General features: G+C 34.3%; 1 protein-coding gene and 1 pseudogene across 1 annotated transcript; both read left to right on the top strand.

Moving 5' to 3' along the window:
- The first annotated feature begins 2,960 nt into the window (after positions 1 to 2,960).
- Positions 2,961 to 6,466, top strand: LOC18034421 (AAA-ATPase At3g50940). Its single transcript, XM_006423274.2, has 2 exons — positions 2,961 to 4,114; positions 6,011 to 6,466. Exons 1-2 carry the CDS (start codon positions 3,101 to 3,103, stop codon positions 6,464 to 6,466), a joined length of 1,470 nt encoding a protein of 489 aa, XP_006423337.2. The 5' UTR covers positions 2,961 to 3,100.
- A 105-nt stretch (positions 6,467 to 6,571) lies between these two features.
- On the top strand, positions 6,572 to 8,521 carry LOC112096284 (annotated as a pseudogene).
- The last annotated feature ends 8,087 nt before the right edge of the window (positions 8,522 to 16,608 follow it).

A 16,608-nucleotide genomic window follows, 5' to 3' on the forward strand; every position in this document is an offset into this window, starting at 1 on the left:
TTAAATCCAACCCAACCAACCCATGCCCACCCCTATTTAATATAATTATAATTAAGGTCATTTTAGGAATTTGTGATAATTTATTTTAATTATAAAATAAAATAAACAATACAACTCAAGTAAATAATTTATTCTAATTCTAATTCTCTATTTGGATTCTAACCCATTCTAATTTTTACCCATTCTAATGTCATATTGAAAAAAATAATTTATTCTTATTTTAATTTCAATCCATCTAAATTTTCCAATCCATTCTAACTACAATAAAATAAACAGTAGATAAACAGGAAAGTAAACGCACCGTTCTAACACTGTTGTTGATGTCCTTGGACCTAACCGATCAAGCCAGGCAACTCGTTCATTGTCAATTAAAGTTCAAGCCAAACTTCGTGTACACAGTGGTTTTATTTTTATATATTTCATTTCATTTTTTTTAGACAGGTGGCACTTTCACGATAGATGGTCATGGATTGTGGTCCAGCATTGGACATGAGAGAATCTTCGTATTCATGACGAATCATAAAGACTGATTAGACTCGGCAGTGCCGGGCATGCCAATTATCTGTGAGCTACAGACCTTCCACTTATATCCGAAATCAAAGAGATAATGCAGAATGCATTGGGGACTCCTGTAGATGTTGGTAAGCAGTTGCTGAAGAATGAGGGTCCTGAGATTCGCTGAAGCACCTGATTGAGTTTCCCTAATTCAAAGACAAGGGCAGATTATCAAGTCCAAGCTAATTAAAAAGAATTTTGAGGGTCAAGTTTGATGTTACTCGGTGCCCTTGTATGATCTTACAATAAAAAAAAAAAAAAAAAAAACCAGAGCCATTGGATGAAGAAAGTGTTTATAGAAAAAGGAGACTGTGGGTTCCACCATCTCAGGATTATTCCTTGAAAGGTGAGGCCCTCCCTATCCACTCCACTGGAGCCACTTTAAAAAAAAGTAACGGAAAGTTATAATGAAAGGTTCACAGAGACTAAAAAAAGAAAGAAGGAACCTGCTATGTTTGGAGATGCTCCAACTTACGGACAGCATCGGATCCATGCTTTTTTTAATCAACCAACTTTAATGAGACTTTCTTAAGAACAAAATTTAACTTGCCTTTCAGAATCATTTGCAAATAACTCTTGCCTTTCAGAATCATTTGCAAATAACTAATAGCATTATTTGTAAAATCATAACCTAACCCTGCACTTGTCAATACATTTTTTTTTAACCTTTTTTTTTCAAAGAGGATCACTGGACTTGTCAATATATTCGTTTTCGAGTAATTTTCATTTCTTTGCTAACCAGTCTAAGACAATGAATTTAACTTAACGCTACAGTTCCTGGGGATTGAAATTTCTTTCCAAGTCTTTCACTCGAAAAGTTTCAGCTAAATTATCATAATCATAACAAAGTATTGCGGTTAAGACTACCTAATACTAGTATTAAAGTTTAGGTTCACCAATAATTTTAGCCCAACCATTTGATAAGGAGATTCGAAGTATGAGGAGAGATTGTTAAAGTTATTTCACATTGATGGTGGTGAATTTATAAATAGTAGAAAAAGCCCGGTGAAAGTGAGACTAAACCATTGAGTAAATCCTAAGTGTTCTAAATGAGTGAGATCTCTTAAACATATATAGAAGTAAAATGTAGGTGTCGTTTGTTTTTTTATAAATCTGAATATACTTGAATTGGTATGAAATTTAAATGGATGTAAAGATATGGATATGAATAATATTTTCATTTTTTTGTGTGAATATATGAAAATAAGTAATAAATTGCTTTTTTTTCTTAAAAACTAAAACCATAGACTTTTACATTTGTATCCTTATTAAATTTGAATGTAAACATATATATATATATATATATATATATATATAGAGTGCGTGTGTGTGTAATAAATATCAACGAGTATAAATACCATAATATTTTATTATATATAAGCAAAATCATATTCAAGTGAATACATAATGATTTTGAAATTATAATATATAATTTTTTTATACAAACAAATTATATAATTACATTAGAAAGCTTAAAAACAATATTTTCGATCACCAATAATGGGAGATTTAAGAACTTGATAAGAGAAGCAAAATGACGAGGGATTCCAGACTACTAAAAAAAGTAAAGATTAGATTATTAATGGGTAAACATAGATGGGTGGATATTGGGATAGACATGAAAAATAAATAATAAAATAGAGATATGTTTTCTATTAGAAATTAGTTGGCTTATTTAGATTTCTCTATTCAATAAAAAGTCAAAAAATTGACTTACTTTATTAATTCAAAATTATCTAAAAAGTTTTATTAAAATATAAAAATAAATACCTTCAATTAACTTAATTAAATAAGTCAAGTAACTTGTTTGATACAACTTTTCAAATAAAGTTTATTTAAATAGAACTTTTACAAGTAAAACTTATATCCAAAAAAATTTATTTGTTTGATTTTTAATGAGAGATTTATTAAAATTTACAAAATTACTTTAATGGATAAACTTTTTAATATTATGTCATGAAAAAAATAAATAAAATTGTTAAATAAATAAATAATATTTTTAATATTTTAATGTTTAAAAAACTTAAAATATGAGTTTTGATAGTCGAAGTTAAGTAACTTATTTAATCTTTAAAATTCCACTAAAAAATAACTAAAAGATAAAAAAATTTAAATAAAAACTTATGAAATTAAATCATCACTTATTACTATTAAACAAGTACTCAATTAAAAAAACAAACACGTGAGAGGCAAGTCCAATCGAACCTAAAAAAAAGGGTCGAAGTGAGAGGTAGTCAGAGGCAAGTCCAATCGAATCTAAAAAAAGAAACAATGTGAGAGGAAGTGAGGGGCAAGTCCAATCGAACCTAAAGAAAGAAAATTATTCTATTTTTGGCTTTGCACTCAACTGCCGACAAATAGTCAAATCTTCTCCATAATGCATTTACCTCACTCCTACCATTTTTTAAAACCTTCATAGCTTAAACATCTTCAATTCCACACCATTTTCTTTCTTTTTTAACTCAATCATGTTCACTTTCTCGAAATAAAACCAATTCAAAAACCATTCTTTTCCCCACAAACCAAACGGCAAAAAAAAAAAAAAATGTTTTTTGACAGTGCCCAGATACCATCCCTACCGACCATGATGTCTGTTGCAGCATCTGCAGCTGCTACATTTATGCTCGTTCAATCATTTGCTCGTCACTACTTGCCTCATGAGGTTAGTGCCTTCATTGATGTTAAACTGAAAAACTTAATAGCAAGATTTTGCAATGAGTTAACTCTGCTCATTGAAGAATATGATGATGGCCTCAACCAAAACAAGCTCTTTAAAGCTGCAAAGCTTTATCTTGAACCCAAAATCCCACCTTATGTGAAAAGAATTAAACTCAACTTGGCAAAGAAGGAAACAAATGTTTCACTTTCTCTTGAAAAAAATGAAGAAATTGTTGATGTCTTTAATGGGGTTCAGCTAAAATGGAAGTTTGAGTCCAAACCAGACCCAGAGCGTGAGGTTCACAATAATCAGAATTATTTGGTTAAATCAAATATCACATTCTTTGCTTTGAGATTTCACAAGAAGCATAAAGACACTGTCTTGCGTACTTACATTCCTCACATCTTGAAGAAATCTAAAGAGTTAAGCAAGAAAAAGAAAACTTTGAAGCTTTTTACACTGTTTCCTTATAGAGGAGATACAGAAATTTGGCAATCAGTGAATCTTGATCATCCAGCCACATTTGATACCTTAGCTATGGATTTTGATATGAAGAAGATGATAATGGATGATCTTGAGAGGTTTCTGAAGAGGAAAGAGTTTTATAAGAGAGTTGGCAAGGCATGGAAACGGGGGTATCTGCTGTATGGTCCTCCAGGGACCGGAAAATCAAGCTTGATTGCTGCCATGGCTAATTATATCAATTTTGATGTCTATGACTTGGAGCTGTCTAGTGTGGAGGGAAATAAGGATTTAAGGCAGATATTGATTGCCACAGAGAATAAGTCCATTCTGGTCGTGGAGGACATTGATTGTTGCCTTGAAATGCAGGACAGGCTTGCAAAGGCCAAAGCTGCAATTCCCGACTTGTATCGTTCTGCATGTAATCAAGGAAATCGGGTGATCTTATTCTCCTCTATTAATTTCTTTATTTAATGATTCTTAATACTGTGATTTTCAATATCATGTTCCTTCTTTATCGTCCATGGTGAAAATGAGTCTCATATTTTAGCTAAGCTTATCTGGTGTATGTTTACCACCAGTGTAGAAGTTGGAAATCAGGAATTTGTTGTCAATTATATCCGTATTCGTTTACATTGTGTTCATTGAGTGGTTTTTAGTAATTTTTGGGACTTTCGCCGATGGGGAGACCCCAGAGGATCTGAAATTATATGATAGCATCAGCATTGAATACTCTTATTCTAGGATTGGCAAAGGTAGCATTTCTTGTGACTGTTTCCAGAGGATTTCTCTTATTCATTTTGAACAAATCGACTCCTCTAGAGACTCTTCCTCATAGTTATAGGACTCCCATTTTCCGATCACTAATTTCCTAGATAGGAATGGCAAAAGCTGGACCTGATTTGGATATAGGTACTTCTGCATCCGGATCCACATCGATATTTTGGTATCCACATCTACATTTAGATTCAAAAAAAAGTATGTCGATCCAGATGCTTGTAATACGTGTGCGGTTTGTGGGCAGATTTTTTGGATATTTGAAATCGTGTTGGGGTTTTGGCTTAGGAATACTAGGTATCCAATTCAAAAGACTAGCCTATTAAGTGGAGTAGCCTATCCTACTAATAAACCCAAGTGACTTTCCTTTATTAGTTAATGTGAGACAAAACTCAATTATCTCCTCCCAGACGAAAGGACCGTGCCTATTGGATAGAGTAGCGTATCATACTTATAAACCCAAGTAACTCTAATTTACTAGTCAATATGTGACACAACTTAACAATCCCCCCTCGAATGAAACGACCGCGGGGCCCAATTCTTTCGTCCAACATATTTGTTCCACCACTACATTATGACTACTGGGATTTGGCTCTAATACCACTTTTTAGGGGGCTTAACTTAGGATTTTTAAGCATTCAACCCAAATGACTAGTCTATTAGATGAAGTGACCTATCCCACTTATAAACCCCAGTAAGTCACCTTTATTAGCAAATGTGGAACACAACTCAACAATCTGCATAATACTAAATTAAAATTAAAAGAATTCAACTAATTTACCTAATAAAATCCAACATAATTAAACTATCAACATTAGAATAACATACAATAACACTACAAATCCACAAACAAAAATACTACAATATAAATCAAACTTCAAGAATAATATAAAACCAACTATGCCAGTCTGACAACACCAAAAATTCTCAAATAAAAACATCATAAATCCGCCTAGATTTCAAGCAGGTGTGTTTCACTTTTAAGGTTAGGTTAGATTTTTTTCATTTAAGTCATTTAACTTATATATTTGCTGATTGAATTTTAATTAATAAATAATATTTAAACTAAAAGATATGCGGATTCAGATATTTGGCTTTCCGAATACACTTACACTGTGCCCAGATCTAAATCCAGATCCGCACAGATCTTTAATATTAGCATTTAGATCGACATTTTTTAATGTGTAAATCCATATTTTTTTGAATTAGTATCTTCTGAATCTTTGTGGAACCCGATATTTTTGCCATCCCTATTCCTAGAAGGGAAACAATAGGAAATTGGAGGGGTAAAGCGTGCCATATTATGATTTGATGCAACTTATGTTGTCATTGCAAGGATTTCTAAACTCTGCATGCAGATAAGTGATATGTGGCAAACTATATTTATAGGTGGTTTAGATTTGTCTGGGAGCAACATTTCTCTTGCAAGATAATAGACCACTCAACTATATAGATATTGTTTCAAAAGATAATGCTTAGACCAGTGCTACGGCTCTTAAGGCTGTTCTTGCGAATCATACCTATACATCCCTGACTTATATCACATATTTTCCTCAGTTTCAGGTGACCTTATCAGGATTGCTAAACTTTATTGATGGATTGTGGTCCAGTTGTGGAGATGAGCGGATCATAATATTCACAACTAATCATAAAGACAGACTTGACCCTGCTTTGTTGCGCCCAGGCCGTATGGACGTGCACATTCATATGTCCTATTGCACTCCATGTGGATTCAAAATGCTGGCCTCAAACTACCTTGGGATCACCGAGCATCCACTTTTCTTGGAGGTTGAAGAGTTGATAGAGAAAGTAGAGGTGACTCCTGCTGATGTAGCTGAGCAACTGATGAGGGATGAGGTGCCCAAAATTGCACTTAGTGGGCTAATTCAGTTTCTTCAGATAAAGAAGAGGGAAACTGGTGAAAGTAAAGCTAAAGAAGCAGAAGAAACAGCAAGGGGAGCAGAAAATATTCAAGAGCTTTCTGAGAAAACCGATGAAGTGGAGACTCAATAGATTTGTATGGAAGTCTGCAAGTAGCTTTTTTTTTTTCCTTAGTTTCACTTGGTACTTATCTTAGTGATATATAACATATATCTGGGTATTTCGTTTCCTCAAAAAATGTCCGGTAGTGACAGGGTTTGGCTTGAAATCTATGTCGCATATAATGTGTGAAAATGATATTATCTATGAAAAGTTTATTTACCGCGTGCACTTGGTTGTGTGTTCTGATCATTTCAGGTCATCAAATAATTTAGGAGCAAGTTTGCGGAAAGGCCATTCGGAGATCTATTGTGTATGTTTTTTAATCCTAGTTTCTTTATTTGCTTACCAATGCTGAATATTATTTATTCCTATTTGTTTTACGTTGTTTAATGATAATTATTTCTTTCTTACATATTTGCTGTGTGTTTTAACCAAATACGGCTCATTGTTACCCGGGACCTCAGGCGAAATTATTGCAATGGGCCCTTGTTTATTTATATATCCATGCCAGTGCAAAAATATTTAATTGCATTATCTTATTTTTCTGGCTTTTTGAGGTTCAGAATTAAAAATTTTAAGTTAAAACAAGTGATTTCATTCTGAGTGAATATCGGCGGGGAGCAGAGGAGGTGAATTAAGGGGCAGTTATGTTCCGGGTGACTTTTTTGGTCCCTTCAATATTTTTCAACCTATTCAATGGCGGTGTCTGGGTGCCCTAAGCATTTTGGAAAATAAGTTAACTAGAATTGACCCTCTCTCCCTCTCTTAAATCCGTATGCATGTTCCCTGGCTATTTTTCAAGTTTAACTAAAATTTCCCTCCTAAAACTAGGTTTTTATACTTTCCATAATTCAAAAATTTTCTCTCCAATCAGTCTTCTTCTTTTTTTATTTTATTTTTAAAGCTAGTTTCAAAAGAGAAAGAAATAGTTATACGTAGTACTAGAAATTTGGTTGTTGTTAAGCTAAATGATTAATTGGGTGCCATTTATTTGAGACTTCTGTTTTGGGGGGGGGGGGGGGGATGGAGTCTGGAGTCTCAACCACATTCATATGGATTGGTATGGAATTGAATTGTTATTATGCTAAATAATTAAAAAAAAATAACATAAAATAAAAGACTTTTAAACTTGTCTGAAGCCATAACTGGAAGTTTGAATTCTCACAAGAATAAAACTAAAAAATTTACTTAAATCTCACAAATAGATTAAAATTTTTTCCACTTCGCAAAGTTGGCAAGGGATCGATGATCTTTAGAATTCATTCAATTTCATACAATTTGAGTAACAGAATAGAGGTATCCTTATATAGATACGATAATGATTTAATTCATTCAGTTTTAGTCACAACGGAGATATAAGAACCTAATTAATTTGAAATTCGAAAGATTATTTTCTATATTTTTTAAATTCGGCAGCATAACAAAATGTACTTAAACAGTAAAAGCTAATACGTTATAAAAAAAAATTATTAAAATTTGAAATTAAAGAGTAGAGGACTAGAGGCCATCCATAACGACCATGATGTCTGTTGTAGCATCTGCAGCAGCTACCTTTATATGCTTATTCGATCCTAAGCTCGTCAGTTCTTGCCTCCTGAGGTTAGTGCCTACATTGATCATATATTCAGAAGCCTTGTCGCAAGAATTTTTAGTGAGTAAACGTCTGTCATTGAAGAGTATGATGATGGCCCCAACAAAAAAAACACTCTTAGTGCACAACTTTATCTTGAACACAAAATCCCTCCCAATGTGAATAGAATCGATATCTGTTTGACAGAGAAGGAAACCAAAGTTTCACTTTTTGTTGAGAAGAATGAAGAGATTGTTGATTCTTGTCGAATAAAATGGAGATTTGGGACAAAACCAGCCCCAGAGCATGAGGTTCATAATAAAGGCAACACTATGGTTAAGCCCCAAGTCCCATGCTTTGAGCTGAGATTCCACAAGAAGCATAAAGGCACTATCTTGCGTAATTACATACCTCATGTCTTGAGAAAAATCTCAAGAGTTAAGCAAGTAAAGAATACTTTGAAGCTTTTTACTTCGAGGTCTTATAGAGGGGAAGTATCAATAGAAGGGGAGTAGCAACTGTTGGGAAAGAGAATCACACAAGCAGTTGAAAATTAAGCAGAAACGAAACTTTTTCTCTTTTTGTGTGATTAAAATAGGATGTGCACCATAAATAAATAGGTAGAAAAATAAAACAATTAATCTAAAGTAAAAACCAACCACAAGAGACATAAATTTTTATGCGGAAAACTCAAGTAAAAAAAACTACGGGACCGTAGTCCAATATAATCTTCCATTATATTAATGAGATTACAACACAAATTCTTCTCTAAATAATACTAGAGACTATCAATATCAAAAATCTCAATATTCTTGACTTATAGTAACAACTTAATAATTATCTCTCTAACAAGTGAGTATCATAAATAATAGACAACGAAATGATAAAATAAAAATCAAGATCACTAAGATTGTAGAGGGCGATGCCATGAACTTACCTTCAAGATTTAAGAAAAAATGGAATTAAAATTGCCAAGATTAAAATCACTATTCCCAAATTAAAAACCTCTACTGGCTTTTGTTTCACCTCCGGCTTCTCCTGCACGCACAGGCAGCAACGTTCACTTGCTTTTAAAAGTCAAATTGCATGTAAATTTTCACTTAGCCCCTCAATGTATTTTAATTACTTAATTGCCTAAACTTATTTAAATTTGGGCTTAGGCCACCCAAATGAGATGGATCCAACAAATATCCCCCTCCAGATCATGTCGGAGGCACCACCAAACTCGCTTTCTGCATACAGTTTTTCAGCTTCTCCTTAGGTAATAACTTTGTCATCATATCTGACTCATTTTCCGTTGTGTGTATCTTTTCAAGTTGCAACTATCTCTTCTCAAGCACATCTCATATCCAATGATACCTCACATCAATATGCTTGGATTTCAAAAGATATGTTGAATTCTTTGCCAAGTGAATGACACTCTGACTGTCACAGTACACAATAAAGTTGTCTTGCTTCACAACAATCTCTTATAGGAAATTCTTCATCCACAAAGTTTCTTTACAACCTTTAGTGATTGTAATATACTCTGCTTTAGTGGTAGATAGGGCAAACACACTATTGAAGTCTGGATTGCCATGAGATTGTTCCCCTTGCAAAGTTGAGTAAATATCATGATAAGGATTTTCTAGAATTAATATCTCTCGCCATATTTGTATTCGTGTACACTTGTAACACATGTTTGTCACCAATATATGAGAATCCACTTTATTGTTGTCCAGTGTTCTTTGCCCGGACTGGAGAGAAATCGACTGACTACACAAACTACATGAGCAATATTTGGTCTTGTACAAATCATGGCGTACATCAAACTACCAATTGCTGAAGCATAAAGAACTCATTTCATCTCTGGCTTCTCTTTCTCAGTTGTAGGACAATGCTCAGAACTAAGCTTGAAATGGCCTGCAAGTGGAGAACAAACAAAATTTGGCTTGCCCATGTTAAATCTTTTAAGAACCCTTTCAACATATACTTCTTGGGATAACCATAACTTTCCAACTTTTTTATCGCGGGAAATCTTCATGCCAAGAATCTGTTTCGCCAGTCCCAAGTCCTTCATTGCAAAAGACTTATTATGCTCTCTCTTCAGATTGTCTATATTACTAGCATCCTGGCCAACAATCAACATGTCATTCACATAAAACAAAAGAATGATGAAATCATTATCACCAAACTTCTTCACAAAAATATGATGGTCGCATATAGTCTTGCTAAAACTATGATTCTTCATTGAAAAATCAAATTTCTTGTACCACTGTCTTGGTGCCTGTTTTAGCCCATACAAACTTTTCTTCAACTTGCACACAAGTTCTTCTTTGCTTTGACATTGAACCCTTCAGGTTGCTCCATGTATATTTCCTCCTCTAAGTCGTCGTGTAAGAAAGTTGTCTTTACATCAAGTTGTGCTATCTCCAAGTTCAAGCTAGCTGCTAATCCCATAACAACTCGGATAGACGACATCTTCACCATAGAAGAAAATATTTCATCAAAATCAACACATTTCTTCTAATCGAAAGCCTTCACAACTAATCTAGTCTTGTATTGATGTTGTGAGTTATTTTCAGTTTTCAACCTGTAAACTCATTTGTTCTTCAATGCCCTATTTCTTCTAGAGAGCTTCACTAAGTCATAAGTGTGGTTCTCATTCAAGGATTTCATCTTCTCTTGCATGAATTTAACCCACTCACTTTTATGATGGTGAGATATGGCTTATTCAAAACATTCTGGCTCATTTTCATCTCTAAGCATCACATACTCATGTGGAGGATATTTAGTGAAAAGTCGCCGTTATCTGGTGGATCTTTTCAATGTTGGTTCAACTGGTGGTGCAGGTGGTTTTAAAGGTACTTGGTCAACTGGTTCTGCTGGACAATCATTATTATCCTCTTCAACTCCCCTATGATCATCATGAACTACAAGTGGAGAAACTGAACTTGGAATAATAGGAATCTTTGGAGATGACTGAGGCTCATCACTCTTCTCTGCATCACAAATTATTTGATCTTCAAGGAACATATCTCTACTTCTGATCAATTTTCTTGCCACTAGATCCCATAATTTGTACCCATATTCTTCATGCCCATAGCCTAAGAAAATGCTTTCATTGGCTTTATCATCAAGCTTCGATCTCTCATCTTTTGGGATATGAACATATGCTTTACAACCAAACACTCTCAAGTGTTTATAAGAAACATCTTTCCCAGTCCAAACTCTCTCAGGTATATTACCATCTAATAGAGCTGAATGAGAAAGGTTAATCAAGTCAACTGTAGTACGCATATCTTACGCATATAAAGATTTAGAAAGCTTAGCATTAGAAAACATACATATGACCCTCTCTTCAATTGTTCTATTCATCATTTCTGCTACATCCTTCTGCTATGGGGTCTTTGGTACAGTTTTCTCAAGTCTTATTTTATGGGATTTGCAATATTACTCAAATGGTCCTCTGTACTCACCACCATTATCTGCCCTGACACATTTTAATTTTCTTTTTGTCCCTCTCTCAGCATAAGCATGAAAGAACTTAAACACATCAAGCACCTAGTTTTTAGATTTCAAAGTAAAGGCCCACACTTTTCTAAAGTAATCATCAATAAAAGTCACAAAATAAAGTGCACCTCCTATTAATATACTTACATCATGCAAACATCATTGTGACTTTCTAGATGGAGAAAAACTTTTAAAAGCTACTATGTGTGTCTTTCTAGCTAAGTAATGAATACAAGTCTTGAGGGACAAACCCGCAAAGCTAGGTAGAAATTATTTTCTAGCAAGAGTTTCTAAAATTTTCTCACCAATGTGACCAAACTTTTTATGCTATATTTTAATGTCAGAATCTTTTAGAGCCACATTCACATCTTCTTTCTTGATCTTGGCTTCTATCATATAGATAGTGTTTATTTTCCTCCCATTAGCTAACACGAGGGAGCGTTTGGTGAACTTTTATTCTCCTTCACCAAATTGGTTGGTATAACCATCATCATCAAGCTTGCCTGCAAAGACCAAATTAAGACGAATATCTGGTACAAGTTTGACATCTTTAAGACACAACTTATAGCCAATGCCAGTTTCCAAGCAAATATCTCATATGCCCACAATCTTGGATGCCCTCTCATTTCCCATCCAAACATGGCCATAATCATCATTAATATAAGATGTGAAGTAATCATGATATGCAGTAACATGAAATGAAGCGCCCGAATCGATCACCCAATTACAAGTATGACAAGTGAGGTTTACTGAACTCTCATTATAAACTATACAAATCACCGTCAAATGTGGTTGCAGTGTTCTCTTTGTCATTTTTCTAAGCATCACCATTTTCTTTCGCATGTTCTCTTTTCCACAATCTACACTCTCTTTTACGGTGACAAATAAAGATTTAAGGTAGATATTGATTTCCACATAAAACAAGTCCATTCTAGTTATGGAGGACATCGATTGCAGCATTGAGTTGGAGGACAAGCTTGCAAAGGCCAGGGTTGCAAATACTGATTAGTATGATTTATGAAATGATCAGGGAAATAAGTTACTCTTGTCACCCTATATTCTTTTTTTTACTTGATGATTCTTAACAATAGAACATTCAATATAAGTTTCCTTCCTAATTGCTTAAAAACTAAGTCTCTTAGCTAAGTTAAGCTACTCTCTGATTAAAGTTGCTAATAAGGAACTTGTTTTCAATTAGTTTTGTATTCAATTATCTTGTCAGAGCAATGCTGCTCAAAGATAAAGTTCAACCATCTACAAATCACATATATGGGCATAATGTGTTTGGAAGCCCATGTAATGACCATATAAATTGCATCAAACCATCAAGTGGCATTTTTGTCCCTCTTATTTCTTGTTGTTTCTACTCTAGGAATTAATAATCTAAAAAGTTAAATCCTATAAAGAAAAGTCTCTGGATGAACTAATTTATACAGAATGATTTAGTGCTTGAAATCTTTTTTCTCAGTATCTCAGTAAATACATATTTACAAGAGGTAAAATCATCATTCTAAACTCTAAGCCTCACTAATATTTTAACTTTTATGTATTTAAGTCATTTAAACTTTAATTATATGTGTTTTGTAATAATTTAACTTTAATTATATGTGTTTTATTATAATTTAAGTATTTTATATATTTTATGAGTATTTTGTCACTTTACAATTAACGAAAAGTCGGACGGCAAAACATATAGTGTTTTTAAGCTTAAAACAACTGAAAACCTTAAGAAGTGCATAAAGGATAAGATTATAATTTTACGACATTGGTGGGGCTCAGTTAACGTGGTATTGACTAGCTGATGTGGCATTGACCGACAACGTGTCAGTATCTTATTGGACTAAAAAATGTTGATGTAGTGTTGGCCAATGATGTGGCATTGTTTGATGATGTGGCGTTGACCGATGATGTAACAATATCCTATTGGACCAAAAAAATACTGATGTGGCATGACCAATGATGTGTTCCAACCAATCAGATCTTGCCATGCAATGCAATCCCGAGCGTCCGAATTATTTTTATCTGATGACCATGATTTACTCATTGTATCTATAAGTAAATGACTCTCTCCCCAAATTTGACAACTCTAAATCCAAATTTGAGCTCTATTTTTTGTAATTCTCTCTCCATCTTATATTTTCTATGTATTTTAGTAAAATTATCATTTTACCCCTAGTTCAATCATCAGTGGCTAATTTAATTTCAAGCTTAGGTTGAAGGGGAAGTCTCAACATAATTCATGAGCTTAATTTGGTAAGTTTATTTTCTTTTTATCTCTAATTTATGTGGTTGTTTTGACTCATTATTGACAGACAATGTATCTTGTTTAGATTTTAAACGGTATACCGATTTCCAAGTGAAAGATTGTTATTGTTTGGCACAATGAGCACTTTATAGTATATTTATTAGAAAGAGACTCTCCTCTAGTATTTATGGGTTGTCTTGACTCAATGTTGATAGAGAGTGCATCTAAGTTGTGTAGTGGATGGTCTTGCCATGTTGTCGACAAAGGGATTATTATCATCTAGCACAACTTGTACTCAACACTATAATTAGCGAAAGGCCATTACCCTTTGGCACACTGAGCGCTAGAAGCTATATTTAATAGAATTAGGCTTATGAAGAGTGAAAATATTTCCTCATAAATTAATTGGAAATAAAAAGGAATATTAAGCCTTTGATGAAGTGTTGAGTGTGAATCCAAAAACTCAAGTATTTTATTTGAATTATTTTCATCCTTAATTTATTCTCGTCATTTTTATTTTAAATCTTAGTATTACTAAAAAATCATCTCCAGCAAATTCACATATACACTTAGAAAAGTAACCCTACACATAATTAAATCTACCTTCTCGTGAGATCGACACTTATCACTATAAATCTATACTGCAATGGATTTGTGCACTTGTGAGTACAATAAAATTTGCACAACAATAAACATCCATGACTTGATCATGTATTGTAATTTTTTTATTTTCAGGCCACCTTATCAAGAATGCTAACCTTCATAGATAGATTATGGTTAGGTTATGGTGATGAGCGGATCATGATAGTCAAAACCAATCATAAAGCCAAGCTTGACCTTACTTTGTTGCGCCCTGGTCATATGGATGTGCACATCCATATGTCATACTGCACTCCATGTGGGTTCAGAATGCCAGCCTCCAATTACCTTCAGATAATAGAGCATCCACTTTTCTCGAAGATTGAAATGTTGTTAGAGCTAAAAAAGGTAATTCAAGTAGCTGAGTAGCTGATAAGGAGGAGGTATCACCCCAGGTAGGGGTTTCGCTTTGGTGGGTTGCGCATCTTGAGATTTAGGCGTCAATTCATTCTTCTCAAACTCATCTTCTACGTGCTTTGTCACTTTTTTACTAGGCTCTTGTAACTTCTTCTCACTTCTAAGGATGATAGCACTAACGTTTTGCTTTGGATTCACCTCATATTGTGAAGGCAATCTCCCTGATACTTGAGACTCCAGACGGCTCATTGTAGTCGCCAATTGACTCATTTGGTTCTCCAAATTCTGAATGCATGTTGTAGTTGCCTGCTAAAATTGTTGAGTGTTAGTCGCAAGTGATTTAACAATTTCTTCAAGAGATATACCTGACTTGGAGTTTGACTGTGGAGGGGCTGGTTGTCTTGGTGGGTATTGTTGTGGGAATCTTGACGGCCTAACTTCGTAGCTGAAGTTGGGATGATCCTTCCATCTCGGATTGTATGTTTGTGCATAAGCATCATACCTCCTCTGAGGCATGCCTGGAAATCCTCCAACTGCATTGGCTTGTTCAACGGGTTCTTCTTGAAGTGTCAGGAGTTGAATGACCCATATTGAAACAAATGCCACAAATTTTCACCTGTTACACATTACCTACAACAAACTTTTCCACAAGATAAGTAAGTTTATCTAAACGTTGTTCAATAAAAGATATGTTTACCTCATTCACCTTCTTTGAAGTGGGATCTTGTCTGCTGCCAAACTGTTGTGCATTGACAGCCATATTTGAGATCAACTCCCTTGCTTGAGTAGGGGTTTTATTCACCAACACACCTCCACTAGCAACATCTATCATACTTATATTCATCAATGACAGTCATTCATAAAAGTATTGAATAAGAAGTTGATCAGAAATCTGATGCTGAAGACAGCTGGCACACAATTGTTTGAATCGCTCTCAATACTCAAATAAAGTTCCCCAGAAAGTTGTCTGATCCCACAAATGTCTTTTCTGATGTTGGCAGCTCTTGAAACAGGAAAGTACTTCTTGAGGAACTGCTTCTTCAAACCATTCCACGTTGTAATCGATTCAGGACGCAAGTAGTACAACCAGTCTTTAGCTAGCCCATCTAAAAAGAAAGGAAAAGCACGCAGCTTAATCTGCTCTTCAGTCACTCCTTGAGGCCTTATACTTGAACACACAACATGAAACTCCTTGAGATGTTTATGAGGATCTTCACCTGCAAAATCATGAAACTTGGGTAACAAATGAATAAGACCAGATTTTAATTCAAAATTTACCTCCAAGTCTACATATGGAATGTAGAGTGTTTGCTGATTCAAGTCTGGTTCAGCTAACTCTCTAAGAGTTCTTTCTACAGGTACAACTCTATCTATCACTTGTTCTTCAGAATCGCTAGATGATTCTGAAATGCAAGTTACGCAACCCAAGAGGGGGGGTGAATTGGGTTTTTAAAAATTATGCAATACAATTCCCACAATAATTTAATCTAACGTCTTAATGGAATAGAAAACAATAAATTCAAACAAGCATAAAAATAAAAGAGTAAGGGAAGAGAAAAACAAACACACGGATTTTTACGTGGTTCGGCAATCCCCGCCTACGTCCACGCCTCCAAGCCAACCAAGCTCGAGGATTTCACTATCCAAGCCTCCCAAGGCTTCAAGTTCTTACAATTGACTTCCAAGGTGTCAATAAACCTTTACAATCAAGAGATTATCTCGCCAATCTCTTTACCCCAAGTGTTTCTCACACTTATACACTCACAATTTGATAAGTAATGAAAATTACAACAAAAACTCTCTTTAAGAGTGGATATGCAAATAATAGCTCAATAATGATTCAATCTATGATAATTTGCGTTTTGGAAG

Source organism: Citrus clementina, unplaced genomic scaffold (assembly GCF_000493195.1).
Source record: "Citrus clementina cultivar Clemenules unplaced genomic scaffold, Citrus_clementina_v1.0 scaffold_8, whole genome shotgun sequence".
NCBI lineage: Eukaryota > Viridiplantae > Streptophyta > Magnoliopsida > Sapindales > Rutaceae > Citrus > Citrus x clementina.